The sequence below is a fragment of the Carcharhinus amblyrhynchos genome, chromosome 31 (assembly GCF_965287045.1).
Source record: "Carcharhinus amblyrhynchos chromosome 31, sCarAmb.v2.hapA, whole genome shotgun sequence".
NCBI classification, from domain to species: Eukaryota; Metazoa; Chordata; class Chondrichthyes; order Carcharhiniformes; family Carcharhinidae; genus Carcharhinus; species Carcharhinus amblyrhynchos.
The window spans coordinates 24415206-24428869 of record NC_137354.1 but is presented as its reverse complement, the minus strand read 5'-3'; the positions used below and the strand labels follow the sequence as shown (position 1 = coordinate 24428869).

General features: G+C 50.8%; 1 protein-coding gene across 1 annotated transcript in view; it reads left to right on the top strand.

Annotated features, from left to right (window-relative positions):
* The window catches only part of LOC145360424 (nuclear factor NF-kappa-B p100 subunit-like), a 77224-nt gene that overhangs the window by 33021 nt on the left and 30539 nt on the right, over positions 1-13664 (top strand). Inside the window, exons 2-8 of the mRNA XM_080215628.1 lie at positions 1439-1472; positions 1561-1627; positions 1893-1930; positions 2531-2629; positions 3719-3870; positions 7250-7383; positions 8487-8645. Of these exons, the coding sequence (XP_080071754.1) occupies positions 1440-1472; positions 1561-1627; positions 1893-1930; positions 2531-2629; positions 3719-3870; positions 7250-7383; positions 8487-8645 (682 nt within the window). The 5' untranslated portion in view covers position 1439. The remainder of the gene's footprint in view (positions 1-1438; positions 1473-1560; positions 1628-1892; positions 1931-2530; positions 2630-3718; positions 3871-7249; positions 7384-8486; positions 8646-13664) is intronic.

The window sequence follows — 13664 nt, the reverse complement described above, 5'->3', positions numbered from 1 at the left end:
AGGGAGTGCTGCACTGTCAGAGGGTCAGTGCTGAGGGAGCGCCGCACTGTCAGAGGGTCAGTGCTGAGGGAGTGCCGCACTGTCAGAGGGTCAGTGCTGAGGGAGCGCCGCACTGTCAGAGGGTCAGTGCTGAGGGAGCGCCGCACTGTCAGAGGGTCAGTGCTGAGGGAGTGCCGCACTGTCAGAGGGTCAGTGCTGAGGGAGTGCCGCACTGTCAGAGGGTCAGTGCTGAGGGAGTGCCGCACTGTCAGAGGGTCAGTGCTGAGGGAGCGCCGCACTGTCAGAGGGTCAGTGCTGAGGGAGCGCCGCACTGTCAGAGGGTCAGTGCTGAGGGAGCGCCGCACTGCCAGAGGGTCAGTGCTGAGGGAGTGCTGCACTGTCAGAGGGTCAGTGCTGAGGGAGCGCCGCACTGTCAGAGGGTCAGTGCTGAGGGAGTGCCGCACTGTCAGAGGGTCAGTGCTGAGGGAGCGCCGCACTGTCAGAGGGTCAGTGCTGAGGGAGTGCCGCACTGTCAGAGGGTCAGTGCTGAGGGAGTGCCGGACTGTCAGAGGGTCAGTGCTGAGGGAGCGCCTCAGTGTCAGAGGGTCAGTGCTGGGGGAGTGCCGCACTGTCAGAGGGTCAGTGCCGAGGGAGCGCCGCACTGTCAGAGGGTCAGTGCTGAGGGAGTGCCGCACTGCCAGAGGGTCAGTGCTGAGGGAGTGCCGCACTGCCAGAGGGTCAGTGCTGAGGGAGTGCCGCACTGTCAGAGGGTCATAGAGGTTTACAGCATGGAAACAGGTCTTTCAGCCCAACTTGTCCACACAGTCCTCTTTTTTTAAACCACTGAGCTAGTCCCAATTGCCCGTGTTTGGCCCATATCCCTCTATACCCATCGTACCCATGTAACTGTCTAAACACTTTTAAAAAGACAAAATTGTCCCTGCCTCTACCACTATCTCTGGCAGCTTGTTCCAGACACTCACCACCCACTGTGTGAAAAAATTGCCCCTCTGGACCCTTTTTTATCTCTCCCCTCTCACCTTAAACTATTCCCTCTAGTTTAAGACTCCCCTACCTTTGGGAAAAGATAATGACCATCTAACTGATAAATGCCCCTCGCTATTTTGTAGACCTCTACAAGATCAGCTCTAAGTCTCCCACCCTCCAGGGAGAAAAGTCCCAGTCTATCCTGTCTGTCCTTATAACTCAAACCATCAAATCCCGGTAGCATCCTAGTAAATCTTTACTGCACTCTTTCTGATTTAATAATATCCTTTCTATAATAGGGTGACCAGAACTGTACACGGTTCTGTGCCGCGGGAGCACCGCGCAGTCAGAGGGCCGGTGCCGAGGGAGCGCGGAAGGATTTCTAGTCTTTAGTTACTGCCTGAGATTTCCAGTGTTGGGATCTGGGAGGGTGTGGCGATCAATGTGGCAGTAATTTCTCCTTCTTTTTCAGAATGGATGATGCGTACAGCCTGGGAACACAAGATGTAAGTTTGCTCCAGTGTTTGAATGAGTTTCCCGGGGCTCTCTGCCACCTATCGCAGTGCTGACTGTTCACTGTTCTCGCTCTCTCAGGGTGGCACAGATTTCGGGCAGTTGGACTTGGCCATGCTGAACAACACGCAGACCAGCCTTGCGTCGAGTGAGTGAATTGACGGGGAGCTGGGTCAGATACTCCGAGCAAACCAGAGTGACTGTCGTTGCAACGCAGACACCAACACACACGGGTGCAAGCACAGGGATCGGGGTAGGGGGGAGAGCTGGATCCGGACAGTGTATTTTGGTGGGTGTTGGGTGGGGTGCGGTGTTGCGGTTGGGCAGGGAGATGGGATCTGGGGGGGGGGGGTGGTTTTTGGGGGAATTATCAAGATGAGGAGTAACTATAACTCATTCTCTTGTTCCAGCAGTTGGCCCATTTCTACACATCACTGAGCAGCCGAAACAGGTAAATCCACCCCCACCCATATCGCTGACCCACTGCGTCTCACTCCTCTCAACCCATCTCCTCCACCACACCCCCGTCTTTCCTTCCCCCAAGCCCCCCCCCCCCTCGTCTCTGGGGTCTGTCACCATCACAACCAGAATTGCCGGAATGTTCTAACCGGGGCCGGCGCACTGATTTACGATAGTTTAATTCTGCCTGTACTTATAAAGGGCCGGGGCCTGTTCACAGGTTGACCAACCCGTCCTGTTCACTTGTCTACCCAATCGGCCAGTTTATCAGTGACCTTGTTGTACCCGCTGCTGCTGTGAGGGTGGGTTCGGTGGCAGACAGCAGGCTGGCTTTCTCGAGGAGCCGTTCACCGGACAACAGGCTTGGGCTGGACCGACTAAACGCCGTAAGAAGTCCCACAGCTCCAGGCCTGACTGTGTCCACACCGTGCCAACTAAAGACCCACAGAGCAGCCGATGACACCACACGTTAAACACGATCATAAAGGGGCAGCGCAACATCGACCCAAACCCATAACGCCTTCCGCTGCGTCCTGTTACTGTAAACTGTGACGGTCTGCCCCGTGTGGTAATCTGACCTGTTTTGTTGCAGAGAGGTTTCCGATTTCGCTACGGCTGCGAAGGGCCCTCGCACGGAGGCCTACCGGGGGCCTCCAGTGAAAAGAACCGCAAGACCTACCCAACTGTAAAGGTCAGGGAGTGTGTGAGGGGCGGGGTGGGGAGAGGGCAGAGGTCGGGGGGGGGTGCGGGTGGGGAGAGGGCAGAGGTCGGGGGGGGGGGTGCGGGTGGGGAGAGGGCAGAGGTCGGGGGGGGATGCGGGTGGGGAGAGGGCAGAGGTCGGGGGGGGGGGTGCGGGTGGGGAGAGGGCAGAGGTCGGGGGGGTGCGGGTGGGGAGAGGGCAGAGGTCAGGGGGGTGCGGGTAGGGAGAGGGCAGAGGTCGGGGGGGGGTGCGGGTGGGGAGAGGGCAGAGGTCGGGGGGGTGCGGGTAGGGAGAGGGCAGAGATCGGGGGGGTGCGGGTGGGGAGTGAGCAGAGGTCGGGGGGGTGCGGGTGGGGAGAGGGCAGAGGTCGGGGGGGGTGCGGGTGGGGAGAGGGCAGAGGTCGGGGGGGTGCGGGTGGGGAGAGGGCAGAGGTCAGGGGGGTGCGGGTAGGGAGAGGGCAGAGGTCGGGGGGGTGCGGGTAGGGAGAGGGCAGAGGTCAGGGGGGTGCGGGTAGGGAGAGGGCAGAGGTCAGGGGGGTGCGGGTAGGGAGAGGGCAGAGGTCGGGGGGGATGCGGGTGGGGAGAGGGCAGAGGTCGGAGGGTGCGGGTAGGGAGAGGGCAGAGGTCGGGAGGGGTGCGGGTAGGGAGAGGGCAGAGGTCGGGGGGGTGCGGGTGGGGAGAGGGCAGAGGTCGGGGGGGGGTGCGGATAGGGAGAGGGCAGAGGTCGGGGGGGTGCGGGTGGGGAGAGGGCAGAGGTCGGGGGGGTGCGGGTGGGGAGAGGGCAGAGGTCGGGGGGGTGCGGGTGGGGAGAGGGCAGAGGTCGGGGGGTGCGGGTGGGGAGAGGGCAGAGGTCGGGGGGGGTGCGGGTGGGGAGAGAGCAGAGGTCGGGGGGTGCGGGTGGGGAGAGGGCAGAGGTCGGGGGGGGCTGGGTGGGGAGAGGGCAGAGGTCAGGGGTGGGTGGGGAGAGGGCAGAGGTCGGGGGGGTGCGTGGGTAGAGGGCGGGAAGAGGTCAGAGGGCAGGGAGAGGGCAAAGGTCCAAAAATGATGTTCTAACTGAATTGAATATTGTATTTTTCCTCAGATTTTTAATTACACTGGTAATGCAAAGATTGTTGTCCAGCTGGTGACAGCCAAAGATCCTCCCAAGTTACACGCTCACAGCCTGGTTGGGAAGCAGTGCACCGATGATGGTGTCTGTATCGTCCAGGTTGGGCCAAAGGACATGACAGCACAGTAAGTTCAACACTCGCTCAATCTCAATCTGGATTGGACTGAGATCCATCCTAATAGGACCCGTTAGCGGTCTAAAGAGCAGCGCAAAAGACGAAGACATCAAGAAAGAACTTGCATTTATATAGCACCTTTCATCAATACATCCCAAAGTCCTTTAGAGGATTTGTCACTATGGTAACGTGGGAAATTGGCAACCAAACTCCCAAAAAGCACAATACGGTAATGACCATCAGCAGTGGCAAACTCACTGGACTCGTAACCCAGACATCCAAAGATGTGCGGGTTAGGTTGATTGGCCGTGCTAAGAAATTGCCCCGTAGTGTCCAGGGATGCGTAGGTTAGAGGGATTAGTGGGTATAATATGGAGGTAGGGCCTGGGTGGGATTGTGGTCGGTGCAGACTCGATGGGCCGAAGGGCCTCTTTCTGCACTGTAGGGTTTCTATGATCCAGATTAATGCTCTTGTGATCCCAGGTTCAAATCCCCCAGTGGCAGATGGTGGCATTTGAATTCACTAAAAACCTGGAATTAAGAATCTGCTGCTGACCACGAAACCATTGTCGATTGTCACTGATGTCCTTTCGGCAAGGAAATCTGCCACCCTTACCTGGTCTGGTCTACAAGTGACTCCAGACCCACAGCAATGTGGTCGACTCTTAAAATGCCCTCAGGGATGGACATTCGAGGCTGGCCCAGCCAGTAATGCTCATGAATGAATCCTAAATCCGTTTAGGGGTGCTGGCTGCAGTATTAGAAACAGGAGTAGGCTGTTCAGGGCCCTGAGCATGTACCACCAGGGAGAGTGGTCTCAACTCAAATTCCCTGCCTTCCCCCAAAGCTTTGGACTCCCTTGACAATCAAAAATCTAACCTGACCTTGAACATGTTCAAGGACCCAGTCTCGACCGCTCTCCGTGGAAGAGAATTCCAAATATTCATGACCTTCCTCCCCCTCCATCAAGATTATCCCTCCAGGAATCATCCCAGTGGCAAACAAGTAGGGAGGTCGTGGAGCCTGTACAGATTAAAGGGGAGGAGGTGCTGGCTGTCTGGAGGCAAATCAGAGTAGATAAATCCCCAGGACCGGATAGGATATTCCCACGGACCTTGAAGGAGACTAGTGTTGAAATCGCAGGGGCTCTGGCAGATATATTTAAAATGTTGGTATCCATGGGTGAGGTGCCGGATGATTGGAGGATAGATTATGTTGTTCCGTTGTTTAAAAAAGGTTCTAAAAGAATTCCAGGAAATTATAGGCCGGTAAGTTTGACGTCAGTAGTAGGCAAATTATTGGAAGGAGTACTAAGAGATAGGATCTACAAATACTTTGGATAGACAGGGACTTATTAGGGAGAGTCAACATGGCTTTGTGCATGATTGGTTAAACATGACCTATCTATTAGAGCTTTTCGAGGAGGTTACCAGGAAAGTGGATGAAGGGAAGGCAGTGGATGCTGTCTATATGGACTTCAGCAAGGCCTTTGACAAGATCCTGCATGGGAGGTTAGTTAGGAAGGTTCAGTCGCTAGGTATACATGGGGAGGTAGTAAATTGGATTAGACATTGGCTCAATGGAAGAAGCCAGAGAGTGGTAGTGAAGGATTGTTTCTCTGAGTGGAGGCCTGTGACTAGTGGAGTGCTGCAGGGATCGGTGCTGGGTCCATTGTTGTTTGTCATCTATAATCAATGATCTGAATGATAATGTGGTAAATTGGATCAGCAAATTTGCTGATGATACAAAGAATGGAGGTATAGTGGACAGTGAGGAAGATTTTCAAAGCTTGCAGAGGGATTTGGACCAGCTGGAAGAATGGGCTGAAAAATGGCAAATGGAGTTTAATGCAGACAAGTGTGAGGTATTGCACTTTGGAAGGACAAACCAAGTTAGAACATACAAGGTAAATGGTAGGACTCTGAAGAGTGCAGTTGAACCGAGGGATCTGGGAATACAGATACATAATTCCCTAAAAGTGGTGTCACAGGTAGATAGGGTCGTAAAGAGTGCTTTTGGTACATTGGCCTTTATAAATCAAAGTATTGAGTATGAGTTGGAATGTTATGGCGAAGTTGTATAAGACATTGGTGAGACCGAATTTAGAGTATTGTGTACAGTTTTGGTCACCTAATTACAGGAAGGATATTAATAAGGTGCAGAGAAGGTTTACAAGGGTGTTGCTGGGACTTGAGAAGCTGAGTTACAGAGAGAGATTGAATAGGTTAGGACTTTATTCCCTGGAGAATGAGGGGAGATTTGATAGAGGTGTATAAGATTTTGATGGGTATAGATAGAGTGAATGCAAGCAGGCTTTTTCCACTGAGGCTAGGGGAGAAAAAAAACCAGAGGGCATGGGTTAAGGGTGACGGGAGAAAAGTTTAAAGGGAATATTAGGGGGGGGCTTCTTCACGCAGAGAGTGGTGGGAGTGTGGAATGAGCTGCCAGATAAATGCGGGGTCACTTTTAACATTTAAGAAAATCTTGGACGGGTACATGGATGAGAGGGGTGTGGAGGGATATGGTCCAAGTGCAGGTCAGTGGGACTAGGCAGAAAAATGGTTTGGCACAGACAAGAAGGGGCAAAAGGCCTGTTTCTGAGCTGTAATGTTCTATGGTTCTATGGAGTGAACTGTTGCTAAACTGCCTTCAATACTAATCAGTTCTTCCTTAAATAACAAGGTACTCCAGGTGTGGGCTCACCAATGCCGAGGCCTACTTTTATACTCTATTCCTCTTGCAATAAAGGCAATATTCCATTTGCCTTTTTTTATCACTTGCTGTACCAGTGTTTTGTGATCCATGTACAAAGACACCCAGGTCCCTCTGTATAAGCAGCGTTCTACAGTTTCTCTCCATTTCAGTCATGTTCTGCTATTCTATCTTCCATCAAGTTGACCAGTTCCCATTTTTCCACGTTACATTGCATCTGCCAAACTGTTTCCCCCTCGCTATGAGCCAATCTGTATCCTCTTCACAGCTCGCTTTCCTATCATATTGGGTATAATAAATCTATTTATTTAGGGTGGCACAGTGGTTAGCACTCACAGCGCCGGGGACCCAGGTTCAACTCTAGCCTTGGGTGACTGTCTGTGTGACATCTGCACATTCTCCCCGTGTCTGCGTGAGTTTCCTCAGGGTGCTCCGGTTTCCTCCCACAGTCTGAAAGACGTGCTGGTTAGGCACATTGGCCGTGCTAAAATATGCCTCCTGCATCCGAACAGGTGTCGGAGTGTGGAGACTGGGGAATTTTCACAGTTTTGCAGTGTTAATGTAAGCCTTACTTGTGACACTAACGAATAAACTTGCTCAATGCAATGAGCAGGATGGATAAAGGGGAACCAGGAGATGTGGTACATCGACTAATCCTCTGTAATCTTATTTCCTAGGTTTACCAATCTGGGTATTCTACATGTCACAAAAAAGAATGTTCCAGATGTCCTGTTCGACAGGTTGTTTAATAAGACGTATCAGAGGAATCCTTTGGATAGAAAAGCTTTTCTAAGCAAGGCCATGCTGTCAGGTGAGTCAATGAGGGTGTCCGCTGTGGAATCTGGTCTGTGAAAAGGTGCTGCTTTCAGAGTTAGCAGCTCTGCTTTCTATAGCTGCCGTTTAATTTACAGATTTTTATTTTGCAGCTGAGATCTAAGTAGGAATATAATAAATAGAGCAGGAAGAGAACGCGATCATAGAACATTCCAGCGCAGTACAGGCCCTTCGGCCCTCGATGTTGTGCCGACCAGTGGAACCAATCTAATGACCCTCTAACCTAAACTATTCCAATGTTATCCATATGCCTATCCACTGACCATTCGAACGCCCTTAAAGTTGGCGAGTCCACAACTGCTGCAGGCAGGGCATTCCACGCCCTTACTACCCTCTGAGTAAAGAACCTCCCTCTGACATCCGTCCTATAATTACCACCCCTCAATTTAAAGCTATGTCCCATTGTGTTAGCCATCACCATCTGAGGAAAAAGGCTCTCACTGTCCACCCTATCTAACCCTCTGATCATCTTGTTTGCCTCAATTAGGTCACCTCGTAACCTTCTTCTCTCTAATGAAAATAACCTCAAGTCCCTCAGCCTTTCCTCATCAGACCTTCCCACCATACCAGGCAACATCCTGGTAAACCTCCTCTGCACCCTTTCCAATGCCTCCACATCTTTCTTATAATGCGGTGACCAGAACTGTACGCAATACTCCAAGTGCGGCCGCACCAGAGTTTTGTACAGTTGCAACATGACCTCACTGCTCCGAAATTCAATCCCTCTACCAATAAAAGCTAACACACCGTACGCCTTCTTAACAACCTTATCAACCTATAGATTCTGTCAGATAGACACGAAGCCAGGTTCTGCCTTATCTTAATAAAATCTGCGTTCCCCAATCCATGCATCACCAGTAACCCAGTTATTTTGAAATGTTTAGGATGGGGGTTGATGGAAATGTTTGTTTCTGGGTTGGGAGGATGAAGAATGATTCAGCGAGGTCAGTGTATGGGTGGGCGGTGATCTAGACTTTTTATCTGAGATACTCTGTGTCAGAGCAGGGTCCCACAGCACGTAATACAGAAAGCTTCGTGTCGACTTATTTTAATCAGTAAGTTTTTTTTTTGTTAAACCAGCCCAGGAAATACAGCAGTTTCGACAGGAGTCGGAGCAGTCAGCGAAGGAGATGGATCTGAGCGTGGTGAGGCTGCAGTTCACGGCTTACCTCCCTGACAGTGAAGGCATGTACACACTCCCACTCGAACCCGTCATCTCGGACCCCATCTTTGACAGCAGTAAGTAACCGTGTGCGTGAGAGTAAATACGACGACACGGGGTCAGCACAGCCCCATTCGAGGGCAGAACAAGCCTCAGAATGACTAAAATCGCATGACTTGAAGGAATGGGCCAAAATGGACCCGTGCTACCGCGCCAGTGGTCCGCACTACTGCTTCACAGCCCCAGGGTCCAGGGTTCGATTCCCGGCTCGGGTCACTGTCTGTGTGGCGCTTGCACATTCTCCTCGTGTCTGCGTGGGTTTCCTCCAAAAATGTGCGGGTTTGGTTGATTGGCCGTGCTGAAGATTGCTCCTTAGTGTCCTGAGATGTGCCGATTAGAGGAATTAGCGGGTAAACAGGTAGGAATATGGGTGGGATTGTGGTTGGTGCAGACTTGATGGGCTGAATAGCCTCCTTCTGCACTGTGTAGAGTTTCTATGATTTCTATGAAAACTATTTGAATTTGCTTTATGTCTTCAATGTTCACTTCATCTCGGGGCCTTGGGGCCAACAGTGTACCAACAGAGGAAAATCTAGCAAGCTCTTGGGACACTAACATAGTGTTTACTATGACTCAAAGTCATCTGTGTGTTTAAATTGCCCACAGAATCGACCCAGGGGCATCACGCCCGGCTAGGGAGCAGGGGGCACAGTGGGTTGTGGGATACTGGGGGGGCAAGAGGCACAACAGATTGTGGGGTAGGGGGGGAGAGGGCATTTCAGAGGGGGGTTGAGAATCAACCACTTTGCTGTGTCTCTGGAATCACAAGTACGCCACACCGGGTAAGATTTCCTTCCCTGAAGAACATGAGTGGACGTTAATGGAATTTTGCTGTTTATTGCGAGAAGAATAGAATAAAAATGCAGCAATGTTTTGCATGTGGTTTGGTGAGATAACACTATAGACAGTTCTGGGCTACTTTTGTCTATAAAAGGATGTAATTGCATTTGAGGCATTTCAGAGGAGGTTCACTCGACTGATTGCGGGGATGAGGGGGTATCTAACCAGGAATCATAGAACCCTACAGTGCAGAAAGAGGCCATTCGGCCCATCGAGTCTGCACTGACCACAATCCCACCCAGTCCCTACCCCCATATCCCTACATATTTTACCCACTAATCCCTCCAAGCTAAGCATCCTAGTGCACTTAGGGGCAATTTCTTAGCACGGCCAATCAACCTAACCCGCACATCTTTGGACTGTGGGAGGAAACCCACGCAGACACGAGGAGAATGTGCAAACTCCACACAGACAGTGACCCGAGCCAGGAATCGAACCCAGGACCCTGGAGCTGTGAAGCAGCAGTGCTAACCCACTGTGCTACCGTGCCACTCGTAGAAGGAACATTGGTCAGGTTGGGCCTGTATCCATTTGGAATTTAGAAGATTGAGAGGTGATTTTATTGAAACGTATAAAATCCTACGTGGGGAGTTGACAGGGTGGATGCTGAGAGGATAATTCCTCTCGTGGAGAGACTGGAATCAGGGATCACTGTTTAAAATAAGCCATCTCCCCATTTCTGTTGGAGATGAGAAGATTTATTCTCCCCGTGAGGATTGTGAATCTTTGCCCCCCAGAGAGCTTTGGGGGGGGGCAAGGTCACTGAATATTTTTAAGGCAGAGGTAGATAGATTTTTGATTAAGAAGGGAGTTAAAGATTATCGGGGGGTGGGGGGTTAGGTGGAATGTGGGGTTCAGGCTACCATCAGATCAGCCGTGATCTAATTAAGCAGCAGGGCGGGCTCGAGGAGCCGAGTGGTCTACTCCTAATTTAGAACATTACAGCACAGTGCAGGCCCTTCGCCCCTCAATGTTGTGCCGAGCTATGTCCAATCCCAAGATCCAAGCTATCCCACTCCCTGTCATTCTGGTGTGCTCCATGTGCCTATCCAATAACCACTTGAAAGTTCCTAAAGTGTCCGACTCCACTATCACAGCAGGCAGTGTATTCCACATCCCAACCACTCTCTGAGTAAAGAATCTACCTCGGACATCCCTCCTATATCTCCCACCATGAACCTTATGGTTATGCCCCCTAGTAACAGCTACATCTACCCGAGGAAATAGTCTCTGCACGTCCACTCTATCAATCCCTCTCATCATCTTATAAACCTCTATTAAGTCGCCTCTCATCCTCCTCCGCTCCCAAGAGAAAAGCCCCAGCTCCCTCAACCTTTCCTCATAAGACCTACCCTCCAAACCAGGCAGCGTACTGGTAAATCTCCTCTGCACTCTCTCCAATGCTTCCACATCCTTCTTATAGTGAGGTGACCAGAACTGAACACAATATTCCAAATGTGGTTTCACCAAGGTACTGTATAGTTGTAGCATAACCCCACGGCTCTTAAACTCAAACCCCCTGTTAATAAACACTAACACACTATAAGCCTTCTTCACGGCTCTATCCACTTGAGTGGCAACCTTCAGAGATCTGTGGATATGAACCCCAAGATCTCTCTGTTCCTCCACATTCCTCAGAACCCTGCCGTTGACCCTGTAATCCGCATTCAAGTTTGTCCTACCAAAATGAATCACCTCGCACTTATCAGGATTAAACTCCATCTGCCACTTTTCTGCCCAGCTCTGCATCCTATCAATGTCTCTTTGCAGCCTACAAGAGCCCTCCACCTCATCCACTACTCCACCAATCTTGGTGTCATCAGCAAATTTACTAACCCACCCTTCAGCCCCCTTTTCCAAGTCATTGATAAAAATCACAAATAGCAGAGGACCCAGCACTGATCCCTGTGGTACACCGCTGGTAACTGGCCTCCAGTCTGAAAATTTTCCCTCCACCACCACCCTCTGTCTTCTATGATACAGCCAGTTACTTATCCAATCGGCCAAATTTCCTTCTATCCCACGCATCATTATCTTCTTTGCGAACCAAATCATAATTTGTAGGATTGTATTTTGGACAAGTCCTAACTATTCCGACTGGGAGTGGTGGGTATGTCACAAGTAGAGGTCTTTGAGAATCAGTCCGTGGGAGCTGGGATTTTAGCTGGAAAGATGGAAGAGTAAATGATGACTCAGTGGTGTAACAAAAACCCAGCTGTGTTAAACGGTCAAGTGTGGTGGATTTGTGCCGGGCAGTTGGACTGAGGTGGAAAGGATGGGGCAAAAACTCTGAAAACGTCACTTAGTAATAACTACCTGTGCAAGAGTACGATACTGAGTCACTGTGAAATTCCAATAACGTTCAATGGTCTGCAAATAAAGTCAGCACCCAGAAAATATTAGACTGTATTACTCAGTGGAAAAAACCCAGACTTTATAAAATTCAAGCCAAACTCCATTTAAATGTTCCCATTGCGTGATTGGTAAGTACACGTCTTGTTCGATAGTTTACAAAGCTGGAAGTGGAAAGACTAATAAATGTAGGGTCTTGGGTTGGCTGCTGTTTCCCCATGTACAGTGGTGCTGTGTGTGTATCAATCTGTACGCGTGTGTGAGAGAGAACGGGACCTCGGTTAATGAGGGGCAAATGGAAGGATCTACTTAAAATCATTTAAATGGTGTGATTCAGCTTCTCCTGTCTCTTTGCCCCATTATATCACCACATGGGAATGTGTGTACGGAGGCGTTAGTGTCGATGAGGATTGTTACACGGAGAAATGAACTGACGAGAGAGTTGAGCTCCGTGAACTGGGCGTTTGATATAAATACTGGGTTCAACGTGGGGGTGGGTGAGGGGGAGGATGGTGACAAAGGATGAGTTGGCGCTGGGAATTTATCTGGTGGGGTCAGTGGGCGAGGAGCTTTGGCAGTGCAGCTGGTGAGTGGATGTTGTGTCGAGGCTGAATGTTTTGGGTTTTACAGGCTGCCTTTGGAGCAGGGGAGAGTTTGAGGGGGGGTCAGTTCCGTTGGCCTTGCATGGAAGCAGAATCTTTTGAAGGCAGAGATAGGTGATAGATGTTGGTGAGCAAGAGTTATCGGGGTTAGGTGGGATGCAGATTCGAGGCCACAATTGGATCAGAATTGATCTTACTAAATGGCAGAGCAGGCTCGGGGGGGGGACCTCCTCCTGTTCCTTGTTTGTAAAGAGTCAACGTTAACTCACTCTCTCTACCAACGTTGCCCCAGACCCGCTGAGTTTTTGGTCCTTGTATCTGAGGTGTGTTGTGGTGCAGGTTCACGGGCTATGGGCTGCTTCCTCGGATGGCTGCCGAGCCAGTGAAGGGTCCACGAGCTGTTACGTTTCTGGACATTTTGTGACTAATAGCAAGCAGAGTAAGGGATGGTTCCCGGTGGACTTCCCCTGGTGTTAACCGCCCATTCAATTAAAAACAGCCTTTAGATTGGGAAATTCCCTGCTATTCTTTCAACACCATTTGGTTTTTGAGTTTTGACAGCGTAATAAACGAAATTTAGCCTCTCGCTCTGAGTGTGACTCACTGCCAGGAATTCTAAAGAAGGTGACCAAACCAATGATGGATTGGGGTGGGTTTTTTTTCCCTCTGCCCTACTCTGGATTCCTTTCCAGGAAACCGAATAATCCCACACACGGGGCAGATTCTCATTGATTTTGCTTCTCGGGTTAAATTCCGAATCTTCCCGAAGCGGGTGTTGGAAATCGTCAAATCCCAACAGTGCGGAAAGGGACCATTCAGCCCAATCGAATCTGCACTCACTCACTCTCGGAAAGAAGATCTTATCCAGGCCCTATCCCCGCGACGCCAAGCATTTAGCACGGCCAATCCACCTAACCTCCACATCTGTGCAAGGTGGGAGTAAAACTGGAGCACCCGGAGGAAACCCACGCAGACATGGGGAGAATGTGCACACAGTCACCGGAGGCAGGAATCAAACCTGGATCCCTGGCGCCGTGAGGCAGCAGGGCTAACCACTGTGCCACCCAGATCTGAAATGAGAAATAGATAATGCTGGAAATACTCAGGCCAGTGGAGAGAGAAGTAGTTACCATTTTAGACCAGGGATCTTTCATCAGAATTTTATTTCAGAATGTCTTCCAGGTCAGTGTAAAGCTTGAGTTTCAATTTTGAGTGTTGGCACAGGCAGGGTGGCACAGTGGT